Consider the following 17,479-nt stretch of genomic DNA (forward strand, 5'->3'; position numbering starts at 1 on the left):
GTGTTAGGATGTTAATTGTCATTTGCACAAGTCCATGTGTGCACAGATGCAAAGAAAAACACAGGCACAGTGCTTCAGAAACACAACATTCACAATAAAACATTAAACATAAATCAGACACATTAAAGAATGCATTTGGAACAAAAATTGTCCATTTTCGTGCAAAATGATCATAGTGTTGCTAAAGTGATGAGGGTTGTGTAAGTTCATTCAAGAATTGAATGGTGAAGGGAGATCACTATTCTCGAGCCTGGTGGCGAGGGACTTCAGGCTTCTGTATCTCCTGCCTGTGAGAAAATGGCATGCCCCAGGTAGTGGGGATCTCTGATGTTGACTTCCATCAGCGGAGAGCAGCATTTGTAGAAACTACCGACGGTGGGGAGGGATGCGCCCATTAGCCCACTACTATCTGCACTTCCTATGTTCCTGCACGCTTACCACACCATGATGCAACCAGTCAGGATACTTTCAACAGTGTATTTATGAAAGTTTGTTAGAGTGGTGACAAGCTGAATCTTCTAATAAAGTAAAGACACCTAGCACACCTTCCTATAGTGCATCTCTATACTGGACCCAGGACAAGTCATCTTCATCTTCAAACAATTCCAATATTTTAAGATATACCAATAGCTGAGTGATTAGGATTCCTTTATCACTTCAGGATCTAAATGCTGGTACTCCTTCCGCGACAGTGCTGAGGGAGCACCTTATGCAGAAGAACTGTAGCGGATCAAGAAGACGGGAACAATTAAGGATATGTAATAATGGACGGCCTTGCATGGTGGTGTAGCGGTCAGGGTAATGCTATTACAATGCCTGCAACCCGGGTTCAATTCCACCTGTCCATACGAAGTTTATGTGTTCTCTCCATGACCGTGTGGATTTCCTCCCACATTCCGAAGTATAGGTGTAACATGGATCACATGGCTGTAATTGGGCAGCACAGGCTCACTGGGCCGGAAGAGCTTGTTACCGTGCTAAATCTCTATATCTAAATCAAAATAGAAGAGAGCAAGATTGAAGGAAGGGATAGCTCATTGCTAGCAGAGCTGTCGTTTACCAATACAGTATAGGGAGAGGCAATATCATGAACGGATGTGAAAACAAGCATCTATTGCATTCAAAGGATTTGAAAATGCTTGCTTGGGCCAATTAGGTCACTGTGGTGACATCCATTTTATCTTGAGCTAAAAGACACCACTTTAACCTTTCATTACTTTTAGCTAGTCTGCTGGAACCCAGTGAAGGACTGGAGAGCACACATACTTCCCCATTCCTTCCCCTGCATCAAAGAGTCACAGGGCACTACAGCACAGAAACAGGCCCTTCAGCCCATGCTGAATTAAGACCATAAGATATAGGAGCACCACACATCCTTTGATGCCCTGGTTAACCAAGAACCTATCTATCTCTGCCTTAAATACACCCAATGACTTGGCCTCCACAGCTGCTTGTGGCAACAAATTCCACAGATTTACCACCCTCTGACTAAAGTAATTTCTCCGCATCTCAGTTCTAAAAGGACATCCTTCAATCCTGAAGTTATGCCCTCTTGTCTTAGAATACCCTACCATGGGAAGCAACTTTGCCATATCTAATCTGTTCAGGCCTTTTAACATTTGGAATATTTCTATGAGATCCCCCCTCATTCTCCTGAACTCTAGGGAACACAGCCCAAGAGCTGCCAGACATTCCTCATACGGTAACCCTTTCATTCCTGAAATCATTCTCGTGAATCTTCTCTGAACCCTCTCCAACGTCAACATATCCTTTCTAAAATAAGGAGCCCAAAACTGCACATAATACTCCAAGTGTGGTCTCAGGAGTGCCTTATAGAGCCTCAACATCACATCCCTGCTCTTATATTCAATACCTCTAGAAAAGAATGCCAACATTGCATTCGCCTTCTTCACAACTGGCTCAACCTGGAGGTTAACCTTTAGGGTATCTTGCACCAGGATTCTCAAGTCCCTTTGCATCTAAATCATTGTGAATTCTCTCCCCATCTAAATAATAGTCTGCCCGTTTATTTCTTCCACCAAAGTACATGACCATACACTTTCCAACATTGTATTTCATTTGCCATTTCTTTGCCCATTCCCCTAAACTATCTAAGTCTCTCTGTAGGTTTCCTCAACACTATCCGCTCTTCCACTTTTTGTACCATTGGCAAATTTAGCCACAAATCCATTCATACTGTAATCCAAATCATTGACATACATTGTAAAAAGCAGCGGTGCCAACACTGACCCCTGTGGATCTCCACTGGTAACCGGCAGTCAGCCTGATTAGGATCCCTTTATTCCCACTCTCTGTTTTCTGCTGACCAGCCAATGCTCCACCAACGCTAGTAACTTCCCTGTAGCTCCTTGGGCTCTTGTCTTGCTAAGCAGCCTCACGTGTCAAAGGCCTTCTGAAAATCCAAGTACACCACGTCTACTGCATCTCCTTTGTCTACCCTGCTTGTAATTTCCTCAAAGAATTGCAGTAGGTTAGTCAGGCAGGATTTTCCTTTCAGGAAAATTGTTATTCTGCCTAGCAGCATCAACCCACACCTGGACCACAACCCTCCATTCTCCTCTCATCCATGTACTTAAACAAACTCATAAATGTTGAAATTGAACCTGCATCTACCTGCTGCCATTGGCAGCTCATTCCACTGTGAGCGAAAAAGCAGGTTCAATTTCAACATTTATGAGTTTGGAGTTCCTCAAGTTCCCCTTAAATATTTCACCTTTCACCCTTAACTTCTAGTTCTGTTCTCACTCAAGCTCAGTGGAAAACCCCTGCTTGTATTTACCCTATATATACCCCTCAGAAATTTTGTATACCTCTTTTAAATCTCCAATTCTCTAACACTCCAGGGGAATAAAATCATAATCTTTCCCTATAACTCACGTCTTCAAGTCCCAGCAACACCCTTGTAAATTTTTGCTGTACTTTTTCAAGCTTATTGATATCTTTCTTGTATGTTAGTCTAACGTCGGTGGTGGGGAAACTGCTGGAGTCAGTTATCAAGGATGTGATAACAGCACATTTGGAAAGCGGTGAAATGATCGGACAAAGTCAGCATGGATTTGTGAAAGGAAAATCATGTCTGATGAATCTCATAGAATTTTTTGAGGATGTAACTAGTAGAGTGGATAGGGGAGAACCAGTGGATGTGGTATATTTGGATTTTCAAAAGGCTTTTGACAAGGTCCCACACAGGACATTAGTGTGCAAACTTAAAGCACACGGTATTGGGGGTAAGGTATTGGTGTGGGTGGAGAATTGGTTAGCAGACAGGAAGCAAAGAGTGGGAATAAACGGGACCTTTTCAGAATGGCAGGCGGTGACTAGTGGGGTACCGCAAGGCTCAGTGCTGGGACCTCAGTTGTTTACAATATATATTAATGACTTGGATGAGGGAATTAAATGCAGCATCTCCAAGTTTGCGGATGACACGAAGCTGGGTGGCAGTGTTAGCTGTGAGGAGGATGCTAAGAGGATGCAGGGTGACTTGGATAGGTTGGGTGAGTGGGCAAATTCATGGCAGATGCAATTTAATGTGGATAAATGTGAAGTTATCCACTTTGGTGGCAAAAATAGGAAAACAGATTATTATCTGAATGGTGGCCAATTAGGAAAAGGGGAGGTGCAACGAGACCTGGGTGTCATTATACACCAGTCATTGAAAGTGGGCATGCAGGTACAGCAGGTGGTGAAAAAGGCGAATGGTATGCTGGCATTTATAGTGAGAGGATTCGAGTACAGGAGCAGGGAGGTACTACTGCAGTTGTACAAGGCCTTGGTGAGAACACACCTGGAGTATTGTGTGCAGTTTTGGTCCCCTAATCTGAGGAAAGACATCCTTGCCATAGAGGGAGTACAAAGAAGGTTCACCAGATTGATTCCTGGGATGGCAGGACTTTCATATGAAGAAAGACTGGATGAACTGGGCATGTACTCGTTGGAATTTAGAAGATTGAGGGGGGATCTGATTGAAACGTATAAGATCCTAAAGGGATTGGACAGGCTAGATGCAGGAAGATCGTTCCCGATGTTGGGGAAGTCCAGAAAGAGGGGCCACAGTTTGAGGATAGAGGGGAAGCCTTTTAAGACCGAGATTAGGAAAAACTTCTTCACACAGAGAGTGGTGAATCTGTGGAGTTCTCTGCCACAGGAAACAGTTGAGGCCAGTTCATTGGCTATATTTAAGAGGGAGTTAGATATGGCCCTTGTGGCTACGGGGATCAGGGGTTATGGAGGGAAGGCTGGGGCGGGGTTGTGAGTTGGATGATCAGCCATGATCATAATAAATGGTGGTGCAGGCTCGAAGGGCCGAATGGCCTACTCCTGCACCTATTTTCTATGTATGATCATGAAGATTAATGCCACTGAATGGATGTAATTGTTCTGAGAGCATAATCTCAATGGGTTGAACAGCCTCGTTCTCCTTTCTAAATACAATCACGAGTAGCATGGTGTGGTAATGTGGATAAGCTCCCACTGCCTATTAAATGCTCCCAGTGGCGTGCATCTCAAATAGCCTCGAACAACTAAGTCCAGCTCTCGGCCTTCACATACAGTTTAGTTACTAAGCCTAGTGGAAACGTTTCTGCACAGGAGACAGGGCAAAGGTACATAACTGGCTCCTTAAAGTCAGTTGCTTCGGGCAGATGGATGGGGCCTATCAGCTGTGATTGGCAGCTCACCTAGGAGAAGGAAAACTCTGATCTCAAACCTTCTCTGCCTTGCGGTTATACCCATCATTGGAGATACTTCAGGAGTAAATCCAAAAGAAGAGTTCAGAGCTGAAGTCCCTAAATTGAGTTCAATGCTGACTGGCAACTCCTGCAACATCACTGGTGCCAAAAGGTCTCTCTTGTTCCTTTGGGTTCATCAGCTGTGTGGAGAGGGTGAGAGGGAGCCTTCTCGTGAGCAACAGCTTGGTCTCCATAGTCGTTCTGCCCTGGTTTGCGTGTCAACTGACAGCATTGCAGCAACATAGACAGCTGGAAAGCAACATCTGTGGTCGACACCGATCAGTGGAGGGCCCCCCATTGTGATTCTGCTTGGGCACTCAAGATGAGTTGGGAAGTTTGACTTAGGAGGTAGAGACATGCCCATCAACAAAAAGCCGATGTTCAGAGGGGTTTTGGGGATACACACATCCCATCTCGACCTCTCTGAGGAGCAATGTTTAGGTTGTTGTCACATCAAAATGTAAAGCTTCATGAATAGACCTTCAGACACGCTCTCTGAAGACTAAGATCACATTGACTATTACTTACCAAAGGTGCTCCACTAGGTGGCAGCCTTACGCCTACCCAGTACACAAGATAGTCTGGCCATATTCTGCTTTGACTCCATTTTAAAGAGATTAGCTTTGTCATAAATGCATCGAAACATGCAGTGAAATGCGTAGTTTGCGTCAAATCAATTCAGCAAGGTTTGTGTTGGGCAGCCTGCAAGTATCGTAACGCTTTTGGCGCCAACACAGCACACCCACAACTTACATGCTCTAACTAGTATGTCTTTGCAATGTGGGAGGAAACCAGAGCACCCAGAGGAAACCAAGTTGGTCAAGGGGAAAACATAGACTCCTTACAGATAATGTTGTGAATTGAACCCTGAGCTTATATCTGATGCTGTAATGTGCTAACCATCATACTTCTGTACTTCCCCAGAAATGCACTCAGTGGGATGGGATGAAGTGTAACATGGGGCAAAATTGAAAAGGGTAATAAATATAGGACTGCAGTACACACAATAAGGTAGATGATCTTGTAGCGCAGTTAGAGATTGGCAGGTACGACGTGGGCATCACTGAGTTGTGAACAAAAAGTACTGAATGAGAAAATGTAATAATGGCAGATTTCTGCCCAAGATAAATACTCCAAAATTGATTAGATTCATTAAAGGGATATTTATTTGCACCTTGAAAACATTTAAAAAAGTGATACTGATGATTTAGCTTCAACAGTCAGTGCCAGTACTCAGTTACTTTGGTTGCTATTTACAAACATTTTAAATTACTGTCCTCAAATAACAAAGAGATGATGTACACACCTAGTGATTGTACATTGCACCTCTGTACAATAACAAAGTGCATTTATAAAACACCTTAAAATAAAATACCACAAATTGGTTAGCACACAGCAAACTATGTAAAGAACAGAGATGATAGAAAGATTGGGGGATTGCCTAATGCTGTGTTTATTTGCTTACCTTGGGTAAATATTTTGATGTCAAGTGGGGTTTTGGGGAAGGCAGGTGGAGAATATCAAATTCCTAGACTCAACACGTACAATAAACTCCTGCTTTTACCAGAATTCCTGTTAAGGGTCTACCTTTGATTGCACAGGAACTCAAGGAACCAATAATATAATACTCTTATTCCATTATTTCCTGAGAAAAAAAAGAAAAAATTTTTCAACAACCATCGCAGATTGCACGCACAGAGTTGTAGTTATGCAGATCCTATGTACCATAAAATTCATAGATGACTGCTCTGGTACCAAGGCTAAAAGAACCACCTTAAAGCAGGGGCTCCCAACCTGGGGTCTACGGACCCCTTGCTTAACAGTATTGGTCCATGGCATAAGAAAAGTTGGGAACCCCTGCCTTAAAGCTTGTTCTTATAACAGCATCTATCTATATATCTGCATTATGAGACCAAGCTCAAAGGACACACCCTGTGTTTGCAAGGTCATTACATTTATTAATTGAACAAAAATAAAACTGATGGACATAGGAAAAGCAAGGAGAATTGTTTCCCAAGCTCCCAAAGTTGTAATGATAGTGCTGGAAGCAAATTAAAAGTTAAATGTAAGAAGAGGGAAGAGGTGTTCCAGGTTTTTGAGGCAAGGTCACAGAAGTGGAATTACTGTAACTGGATGGCTCTTTCAAAGAGCCAGCAAAAATGTGATGCACCAAATGGATTCCTCATGTCGTGCGTGAGTCTATGAGATCAGACGATAATACCATCCCCACTATTAGACCCAGAACAGACCTTTTCTGGTCACTTAGAATCACCTAGGAGTAACAAATATCCTCGTATCTGCTTGTGGACTTCATAGACGGGGAGAAAAGCTGCTTTAAAAACTGTACATCTTTCTTGTATGAGGAAAATTATCAAGCACATTAGCCAATTGAAAAGCACCAAGAGTTGTTATCCTGAGGTTATAGAAGCTTTACATATTGACCTTGGAACAGGGTCAAGCAATTGTGAGAGAGTATTTCAAATGTTACTCAAAGGAATACTTCACTGTTTCAAACTGACTGAATCTGCCAGTTCATGAGTTACTTACATTAATAACATGTGGTTGGACAGTCACAACCACTTCCAAGTTAGCCCTACAATTTACTTCTGTTTGTCTAATGCCTCCATTCCCCATTCTCTTGTGCCCTGTGCTGAGGTGGTAGCCCTGGTTCACCAACAGGCACCTCACCCATGCGCGGTTAACATGAGCTGGCAGCTCCACCACTTCACTTCTCATCCAGGAAGTGGGTCGATGGATATCTGCCAGGAGAGGAAGTCCGGGCCAATTTTGCATCTTCACCATCAGCCGCCCCCTACACAAATGGCGTTGAGTTAATTACAGCAGAAAAAAACTTTTAGTCCCACATCCTCATGGGAATTCACCCCCAATTCTGGCATCAACCCACCTGGGGTTTGTCTATTAATACATCTCAATCCTTCACTGGGATGGGGAAGCAACAAACAAAGAACACATGTTCCAGTATTGTGGCAAAATCGTGCAAACTGGAGTAAGCACAGGGCCAACCAATAACACAACAGTTAGAGGGGATTTTGCATCGAGCCTCTGTGCATGAGGAAAGTTGGTCCTCTCCACATAGAATACTTCTTTAGGTTAGGGGAAGACGAACCCCTTGTTGTCCCAGTGTAGCACTCAGACAGAGCTCTCACTTGCTGAAGAGGAGATATCGAAGTCAATGGAACCATGGCTGACCACCAAACGCAGGCGTTTCGATCGAGCGAACGGCGTGAAAACTGCAGGCTTTTTGTCTTCCTCCACTGAGGGTACAAAGCAACCGTGGGAGAGAAAGCCCTTATCAAACCCTCTATTCTCCGATGATCCCAACCCCGTTGGCTCTGTGAAACGCCTGGAGCGCTTCTGCCGTGTCGAGTTTGGCTGCCAGTTGCAGTGGTCTGTCGAGTCTGGCTTGCTTGCCAGTTCCGTTCCCTTCGCCTCAGGCTCCTTCCTTCTAACGGCTCGTTTCAGCGAGTGCCGGCCGCCTTTTCTCTGCACACTGCTCGTCCGCTTGTTGCACCTGGCATGGAAGCGTGGCTGAGAGTGACCTGAAGTCCTTGAAGATCCGCTGTCTGCAATCTGCTCAGACCCTACTCTAGGATCTGGCCTTCTGCTTGCTTCCTCTGATTCCAAGCTCATCTTCGCTGTCAGCTTTCTGCTGATATACCATGTGCGGGTGGCAGTCTCGTAGATCTTTGAAATATCCTCCAGAACGACATGTACATCTCGAATTTCTGAGCAGCTCACAGTGCCTACTGGGTCTTGGCTAGCGTTCAGCTGAGGTATTGTCCTGCCTTGCACTGAGCTCTGCACTTTGTTCTTAATACTGGGTACAAATACAGTGTCTTTGCTCAAGTCGATCTTCACAAAATGGGTCAAACCAAAAGCTTTTCTCAGTAACATTGCTGGACTCTCTGAGGTACTTCTCTTTTGATTTGTCCTTTTGTTCAATGCCTTTCTCTGTCGCCAGTGTCTGCTCTGCCTCCTTTGCAGGGAGTTACCCCGGCTAGACTGTGCATGAACAGGGGGCAAAGCTTCCTTTGAGCTCCCAAAATCCACTGGTGTTTGGTCTGGGGAAAGAATATTCCCTCCAGTTGTTGAATCAACAATTACTGGTTTCTCCATGGTGGACTCTCTGAAATGAGGTTTAGGTGCAGTGAGTCCGCTGGTGCTCACAGGAGTTTCCCCATTGGTCACATCTTCCAGTTGCTGAGAGGATGCTAGGCATTGCTTCACATCTGATTCTTCCCAGAAATGGCCCCCAAGTTGTGTTGTAGTTGTTCCAGTCAATTTAGTACAGGTTCTGGCTAGATCTCTACAGTCATACAAACCCACTCGCAAATCCTTTAAGACAACACCTTCAGGCATGTGGAATGTTACAGACGTTTCAGGATCAGTTTCCTTAACTGTGGGGGGCAATTTTGAAGGACACCCAAACCCACAGTGAAGATCTTTTGCCATCCCCTTCTGCACTCCAGACCTTTCCATGTGGCAGTTCGTCTGGTTTGCATTCTCTGGAAACTCCGCTTGCCTTGCTGCCTCGTTGGTTTCACTGGTCTGGACATTCTGCTGCTGTAGAGGCATTGATGGAAGTGTAGGCAGTGACTTGGAGCAGGAGTCCTGTGGGGCCTGCCTTCTCCGTTTCCTTCGTCGATTTCTCCTTTTACTTAACGAGAGCCTTTGGGCTGAAGCTGAAATGGAAAAAGATAATTACTTAGCAAGCAAGCTCAACATTATAAAGTCCCTCCAGATACAGTTCTTCTTCCTCCATTTCACACTGAAGACAATGAACTAATTGGTACCTCCACCGAGTGTGCATCAGCCAGACGGTGATATTTGGCAGGCATAGGACATTATAGCACTCCTCAGCCCATAATGCCATGATGTTGTGCCAACCTTTTAACCTACTCCATGGTCAATCAACCCTCCCCTCCTACATTTTCTCTATCATCCATGTGCCTACATGAGAGTTTCGTAAATGTCCCTAATATAGCTGGCAGGGTGTTCCAAACACCCACCATTCTCTATATTAAAAAAAATTACCGCTGAAATGATCCATACTTTCCTCCAATCATCCTAAGATTATTTTCCCTTCTATGAGCTATTTTCACTCGATGATAAAGTCTGTTTGTCCACTTGAAGTAAGTCTCTTATCATCTTGTACACCTCTCATCCTCAATCGCTCTGAAGAGAAAAGCCCCAGCTTGCTCTACTTATCTTCATAAGACATGTTCTCTGATCCAGGCAGCATCCAAGTAAATCTCCTCTGCACCCTCTCTAAAGCTTCCAAATCCTTCTTATAGACCAGACTGAACACAATATTCCAAGTGTGCTCTAACCAGGGTTTTATAGAGATGCAACATTTCCTTGCGTCTTTCGGGGGGGGGGGGAGGGGAAATTCACAAACAATGATTTCTACAGTCTCACACACAATCAAGGTTGAGGTGAATTAATCCCCCCAACTCCACCATCTCATTAGTGATTATTATAAAGATCCCATTACTCTTTGCTAAGCTTAATGGCCCATTATGCTAACATGAAGTCAGGAAAGGTTGGGATCTTGTCCTCCCCACCCCTCCTCATATACCAGTGGATGGTTATTATGATTATCTCAGTCAGCAGTGAGACCTATGCAACATGTTCCTACTGAAAACTTTCTATGGTCAGTCATCACTTTAAATACTGTGTGTGATTCTCATCGTTAAGAGGCTGAGAAGACATCTAAACACTGAAGATAGCATAAGGCAAGCAGCAAAGTCAATCCCTGGACTGCGTCGGAAAGAAATGACAGCTCTACAGTTTTGAAGAAAGTCACTGTCATGCTGATGAACAAATTTTAAATAGTTTGGACATGATAAACATAGAAACATAGAAAACAGGTGCAGGAGTAGGCCATTCGGCCCTTTGAGCCTGCACCGCCATTCAGTATGATCATGGCTGATCATCCAACTCAGAACCCTGTACCAGCCTTCCCCCCCATACCCCCTGATCCCTTTATCTAACTCCCTCTTAAATATAGCCAATGAACTGGCCTCAACTGTTTCCTGTGGCAGAGAATTCCACAGATTCACCACTCTCTGTGTGAAGAAGTTTTTCCTAATCTCAGTCCTAAAAGGATTCCTCTTTATCCTCAAACTGTGACCCCTCATTCTGGACTTCCCCAACATCGGGAACAATCTTCCTGCATCTAGCCTGTCCAATCCCTTTAGGATTTTATATGTTTCAATAAGATCCCCCCTCAATCTTCTAAATTCCAATGAGTATAAGCCTAGTCGATCCAGTCTTTCATCATATGAAAGTCCTGCCATCCCAGGAATCAATCTGGTGAACCTTCTTTGTACTCCCTCTATGGCAAGGATGCCTTTCCTCAGATTAGGGGACCAAAATTGCACACAATACTCCAGGTGTGGTCTCACCAAGGCCTTGTACAACTGCAGTAGTACCTCCCTGCTCCTGTACTCGAATCCTCTTGCTATTAATGCCAGCATACCATTCGCCTTTTTCACCGCCTGCTGTACCTGCATGCCCACTTTCAATGACTGGTGTATAATGACACCCAGGTCTCACTGCACCTCCCCTTTTCCTAATCGGCCATCATTCAGATAATAATCTGTTTTCGCCACCAAAGTGGATAACTTCACATTTATCCACATTAAATTGCATCTGCCATGAATTTGCCCACTCACCTAACCTATCCAAATCACCCTGCATCCTCACAGCTAACACTGCCGCTCAGCTTCGTGTCATCCGCAAACTTGGAGATGCTGCATTTAATTCCCTCATCTAAATCATTAATATATATTGTAAACAACTGGGGTCCCAGCACTGAGCCTTGCGGTACCCCACTAGTCACTGCCTGCTATTCTGAAAAGGTCCCATTTATTCCCACTCTTTGCTTCCTGTCTGCCAAACAATTCCCTATCCACATCAATACCATACCCCCAATACCATGTGCTTTAAGTTTGCACACTAATCTCCTGTGTGGGACCTTGTCAAAAGCCTTTTGAAAATCAAAATATACCACATCCATTGGTTCTCCCCTATCCACTCTACTAGTTACGTCCTCAAAAAATTCTATGAGATTCGTCAGACATGATTTTCCTTTCACAAATCCATGCTGACTTTGTCCGATGATTTCACTGCTTTCCAAATGTGCTGTTATCACATCTTTGATAACTAACTCTAGCATTTTCCCCACCACCAATGTCAGGCTAACCGGTCTATAATTCCCCAGTTTCTCTCTCCCTCCTTTTATAAAAAGTGGGGTTACATTAGCCACCCTCCAATCCTCAGGAACTAGTCCAGAATCTAAAGAGTTTTGAAAAATTATCACTAATGCATCCACTATTTCTTGGGCTACTTCCTTAAGCACTCTGGGATGCAGATCATCTGGCCCTGGGGATTTATCTGCCTTTAATCCCTTCAATTTACCTAACACCACTTCCCTACTAACATGTATTTCCCTCAGTTCCTCCATCTCACTGGACCCTCTGTCCCCTACTATTTCCGGAAGATTATTTATGTCCTCCTTAGTGAAGACAGAACCAAAGTAATTATTCAATTGGTCTGCCATGTCCTTGTTCCCCATAATCAATTCACCTGTTTCTGTCTGTAGGGGACCTACATTTGCCTTCACCAATCTTTTTCTTTTCACATATCTATGAAAGCTTTTACAGTCAGTTTTTATGTTCCCTGCCAGTTTTCTCTCATAATCTTTTTTCCCCTTCCTAATTAAGCCCTTTGTCCTCCTCTGCTGGACTCTGAATTTCTCCCAGTCCTCAGGTGAGCCACTTTTTCTGGCTAATTTGTATGCTTCTTCTTTGAAATTGACACTATCCCTAATTTCCCTTGTCAGCCACGGGTGCACTACCTTCCCTGGTTTACTCTTTTGCCAAACCTGGATGAACAATTGTTGTAGTTCATCCATGCAAATGATAGGAGGACACTGACTGAAATGAATAAAGGCAAGTTTCATATTGATAGTCACAATTTGTGGATAATACCAGTGGACAGCAAGGAAGATGATCAAAGCTTGCAGTGGGATCTGAACCAGCTGGAAAAATGGAAGATGGAATTTAATGCAGAGTAGGTGAATGGTAGGGCAATAAGGAGTGCAGTAGAACAAAGGAATCTGGGGATACAGGTCAATAATTCATTGAAAAATGGCATCACAGGTAGACAGGTTGTAAAGAAAGTACATTGTCCTTCATAGATCCAAGTATTGTGTACAGGAGATGGGATGTTATGTTGAAGTTGTGTAAGATGTTGGTTAGGCCTAATTTGGAGTACTCTGTGCAGTTTTGGTCACTTACCTACAGGAAAGATGTAAATCAGATTGAAAGAGTACAGAGAAAATTTACAAAGATGTTGCTGGGACTGGACGACCCAAGTATAAGGAAAGATAGAATAGTTTAGAACTTCATTCCCTAGAATGTAGAAGATTGAGGGAAGATTTGATGGAGGTATACAAAATTATGAGGGATATAGATATGGTAAATGCAAGCAGGTTTTTTCCACCGAGGTTGGGTGAGACTACAACTAGAGGGCATGGGTTAAGGGTGAAAGGTGAGAAGTTTAAGGGGAACATGAGGGGAAACTTCTTCAGAGAGGGTGGTGAAAGTCTGGAACAAACTGCCAGTACAAGTGGTGGATGCGATTCCGATTTCAACGTTTAATAGAAGTTTCGATAGGTACAAGGATGGTATGGCATGGAGAGCAATAGTGCGGGTACAGGTCAATGGGACTTGGCAGTTTAAATGATTCAGCACGGAATAGATGGGCCGAAGGGCCCATTTCTCTGCTGTAGGTATCTGTGACTCTATATTAGGAATTACAAGCAGATCAAAGAAGTGAAATGAGAAAAAACAAAATTAGAAGCAGCAGTAAGCCATATAGCTATTCAATAAAATTACAAATAATCCTCTGCTTTATCTACTTTCCAGCTCAATCTCCAGATCCCGATAATGTTATAATGAATTGAACTGTATGAACAGTATTGCTGAGGGGTCTTGGCCTGTGACATTGACTTTAGTTTCTCTCCATATGTGCAGCCTTACCTGCTGAGTTCCTCCAGCACAGCGTGTGCTTTGAACAGTATGAAAGAGAAGTTTTTCACTGTACCCTTGTACATGTGGCAATAACATACCATAATTTACCCATTTAGGTTCAATGAATCACACCCAGTTCTCTGAGACAAAAACAAAAGATTTCACAACCAATGTATTCTCATTTCAGTTCAGAGTGGGTGATCGTTTATTCTGAGACATTGCCTCCTGTTTCTGGGGCTTCCAGCTTGCGAGAATGGTGCTAGAAATAGTGTAGGTGAAACCCTGTAAGCATTTGAATGCTGCAGAAACATTCCAGCTGGATACATTAAGGTGGGTCAAGTTGCCGTACAGTTGATAAGGTGGTTAAGAAGGTGTACGGTGTGTTGACCTTCATTTCTCAGGGTACAGCCGCGAGGTAACGTTGCATCTCGGTAACATTCCGGTTAGACCACACTTAAAATATTGTGCTCAGTTCTGGTCGCCTCATTATAGGAAGGATGTAGAAGCTTTAGAGAGTGTGCAGAGGAGATTTACTTGGATGCTACCTGGATCAGACAGCATGTCTTATGAGGATAGGCTAAGTGTGTTAAGGCTTTTCTCTTTGGAGTTAAAGAGGACAAAAGATGACTTAATAGAGGTGTACAAAATTATAACAGGCATAGATTGCGTGGACAGCCAGAGATTTTTTTTCAGGGTGGAAATGACTAATATGAGAAGGTATAAATTTAGGTGATTGGAGGAAAGTATAGGAGAGTTGTCAGAGGTAAGAGTTTTTACTATGAAGAAGGGAGAGGTTAGATTGACCTTAGAGGAGGTTAAAAGGCTGGCATGATATCATGGGCCGAATGGCCTGAACTGTGCTGTACTGCTCAATGTTAAATATTGTATTTGTTTTCTTCATCTGTAATTATCCCTGTTAGTGCAGTTCTCAATTTCCTGATTGGTTTTCACCTGACTGATAGACTGAGTATCCTTTTCGATGTTCCACCAGCCTCCCTACCTCAACAATGGAACCTGCCCCTCTCATGGTAGCAACGTTCACTGGTGAGAGTACTTACTTTTCCACAGTGCCCTATCAACAGTTTTCTGGTAGAGAGATGCACGTACTCTTCCTTTCCCTTTCTCTTTCATGCGACTCAGGCGGCTGTCAGTCTCTCTTAGCCTGTAGTTGTAGACAGCATTCATTTCCACAACTCGCTTCTTCATCCTGAAGGCTCCTTCACCTCTCCTGTAAGAATTCGAAGATCAATTCCATTTAAGAATAAAATAAAGGGTCTCCACAAACACAAGACATGCTGCAGATGCTGGAAATCATGAGCAACACACATGGAGGAACTCAGCAAGTCAGGCACCATCTAAAGAGGGGTAAAAGGGTCCTCACTATTGGATTTCTTATAACTGGCTTCTTTTCAGCCACCCCAAAGCATTTGCAGCCCATTACGAACTGCTGTGAACTGAGAGGCTTGCTGAGCCATTTCAGAATGCAGCTAAGAATCAACGGACTGTTGTGGGTCTTTAAATCAGACCAATGATGGATGGTAGATTTTCTTCTCAAAGCATAACGGGAGCATAATGGTTTTTAAACATCAATCAGTAACTTATGGTCACCATTACTGAGAATAACTTCAAATTACAGATTTGTTCATTTAAAAAAAAAATTAATTCCCAGCTGTAGTGGTAGGATTCTAACTCATGTTTTCAGATCAGGCCTTTGGATAGGAGTTAGCAATTTAGCTCCCTCCCACTCCCCACTTTATCCATTGCTGAATGATGCCACCATAAGTCTCAGAAGACTTGTGCTCAAGTGTACATTTCAATAATCATGACCTTCAACTAAACAACACCTTCCAGCAGATGAGGTGGTCTGGAAACCATCTTATTCCTCACCTTTCACATGTGTAGCATTCGCACAGCTCATTGTTTTCACCAAAAAAACTGTCACCATAGTAACAGGTAATTTCATCTCCAGGCTCAATATCTCGAAGTACTTTGACACATGCTCGGTCACCTTCAGTTGGAACAAACTGTGAGGAAAATACAAGGTAAATGTACTTGTAGAATAGGAGACCAGTTGTGCTATGATATGCTGTGTAACAATAGACCAATCATCATGGGTGCAGTCTTCTATCTGTGAGTTTCTATGCCTAGCAATTCCTTGAATTCCTTGAACTCTGTACCTCAGTCTCTTCATTAAAGATGCTGCTTAAAAACAAGAACATAGGACAGTACTGCATAGTACAGGCCCTTTGACCATAATGTTGTGCCTACTTTCTAACCTACTCTAAGATCAATCTACCCTTTTCTCCCATAATGCCCTAATTTTTTCTTTCATCCATGCACCTGAAAGTCTCTTAAATATCCCTAACGTGGCTTCAACCACAACCTCTGGCAGCATGCTCCACGCACCCATCACTCTCTGTAAAAAACCTACCTCTCACATCCCCGCTATACTTTCCTCAATCACCTTAAAATTATGCCTCTTCAACTATTTCTGACTTTTGATCATCTGTTCTCATATCTTCTGACAGGGCTTAGTGTCAAATTTTGCTTGCTAATACCTGTGAATTGGGATGCTATGATAAAGTTGTTATATAAATGCAAGATGTCATTGTTGTGAGGAAGTACAAAAGATTTACTACAAAGAGGGAAGCTGTTCACAGGTATGGTTCAGATGACAGCCATTTTCTGTTCTATATTTTCCCAAAGCCATAAACGTACACTCAGTAGCCACTTTACCAGGTATAAGAGGTACCTAATAAAGTGGCCACTAAGTGCATTCTTCTAATAATGCCACAATTCCCTAGTTCTACACCAGGATATTGGGGTGTTTGGGATGTGCAGGGAGGGGTAGCACCTCTGGTGAAGGCCTTGTCATGTCCATTCAGAGGCAGCTCACTCATCTTTCACCCCCACCGGACACTCGGTTCTCACCTGTGACTCCAAGTAACTGTTTGCATGCGACAGCAGCTACACCCCGGTACACGGCTTCAACAGGCTAGCTAAACCAGGTGTGGGTAATGGGCAACCTCATACGCTAGTGAGATAGGGACATCCCTGTCCCAGCATGTGACATCAGCTGTGGCGGACTGGGTGGATGAAATCTACAGTAAGATCCAACCTCAGGAAGGCGGTACTGCAACGTTCCATGGAGAGCGAAGGGCATGACAAGGACAGACCCCAGTTTGTGATGTTTGTTCATACCACTGGACTTGGACTTCTGATGTCAAGAGAATGGAACTGCCCCAGTGCAATGAGTTTTCCACTTTAAAAACCCGCCCACACAGATTTCCCTGTAGTCATCGGATAACTGCCATCATCACACCAAGATATCAGTTCCTGGTGTTGAACTTTAAACCTGTTGATTCATAATTTAAATGATATGTCAACAATTTCTTGACAGAAAAAAAGGATGACAGTAAAACATAATGTCACATAGATTTAGGATTTTTTTTGTGTTGTGTCTGATTCAACAGCTGTTACTTAAAGACAAAACCATGTGAAATAATGTGATAAAGGCCACTCTCTTACCTTACAGTTTGGTCTGCAGTCTTCAGGACAAGGAGAAGGAGAGAAAAGAAGAAATAGCATTACAATTAACCTTCCTTATAAACACATATTTTGAGTTATAGCCTGTTTTATTTGCAGTGTACCAGACCACTGATTCAGGTATAT

At 43.4% G+C, this 17,479-nt stretch overlaps 1 protein-coding gene across 2 annotated transcripts in view; it reads right to left on the minus strand.

Moving 5' to 3' along the window:
* Positions 1-5,911: 5,911 nt before the first annotated feature.
* LOC140205019 (histone-lysine N-methyltransferase KMT5C-like) overlaps positions 5,912-17,479 on the minus strand; it is a 45,118-nt gene continuing 33,550 nt past the window's right edge. For both annotated transcript variants that reach the window (XM_072272087.1, XM_072272089.1), the window contains 4 exons: positions 17,336-17,355; positions 15,695-15,831; positions 14,866-15,035; positions 5,912-9,451 (listed from right to left, as the gene is read on the minus strand). In XM_072272087.1, the coding sequence (XP_072128188.1) occupies positions 7,899-9,451; positions 14,866-15,035; positions 15,695-15,831; positions 17,336-17,355 (1,880 nt within the window). In that variant the 3' untranslated portion in view covers positions 5,912-7,898. The remainder of the gene's footprint in view (positions 9,452-14,865; positions 15,036-15,694; positions 15,832-17,335; positions 17,356-17,479) is intronic.

Source organism: Mobula birostris, chromosome 11, assembly GCF_030028105.1.
Source record: "Mobula birostris isolate sMobBir1 chromosome 11, sMobBir1.hap1, whole genome shotgun sequence".
In the NCBI taxonomy this organism is placed as follows: domain Eukaryota; kingdom Metazoa; phylum Chordata; class Chondrichthyes; order Myliobatiformes; family Myliobatidae; genus Mobula; species Mobula birostris.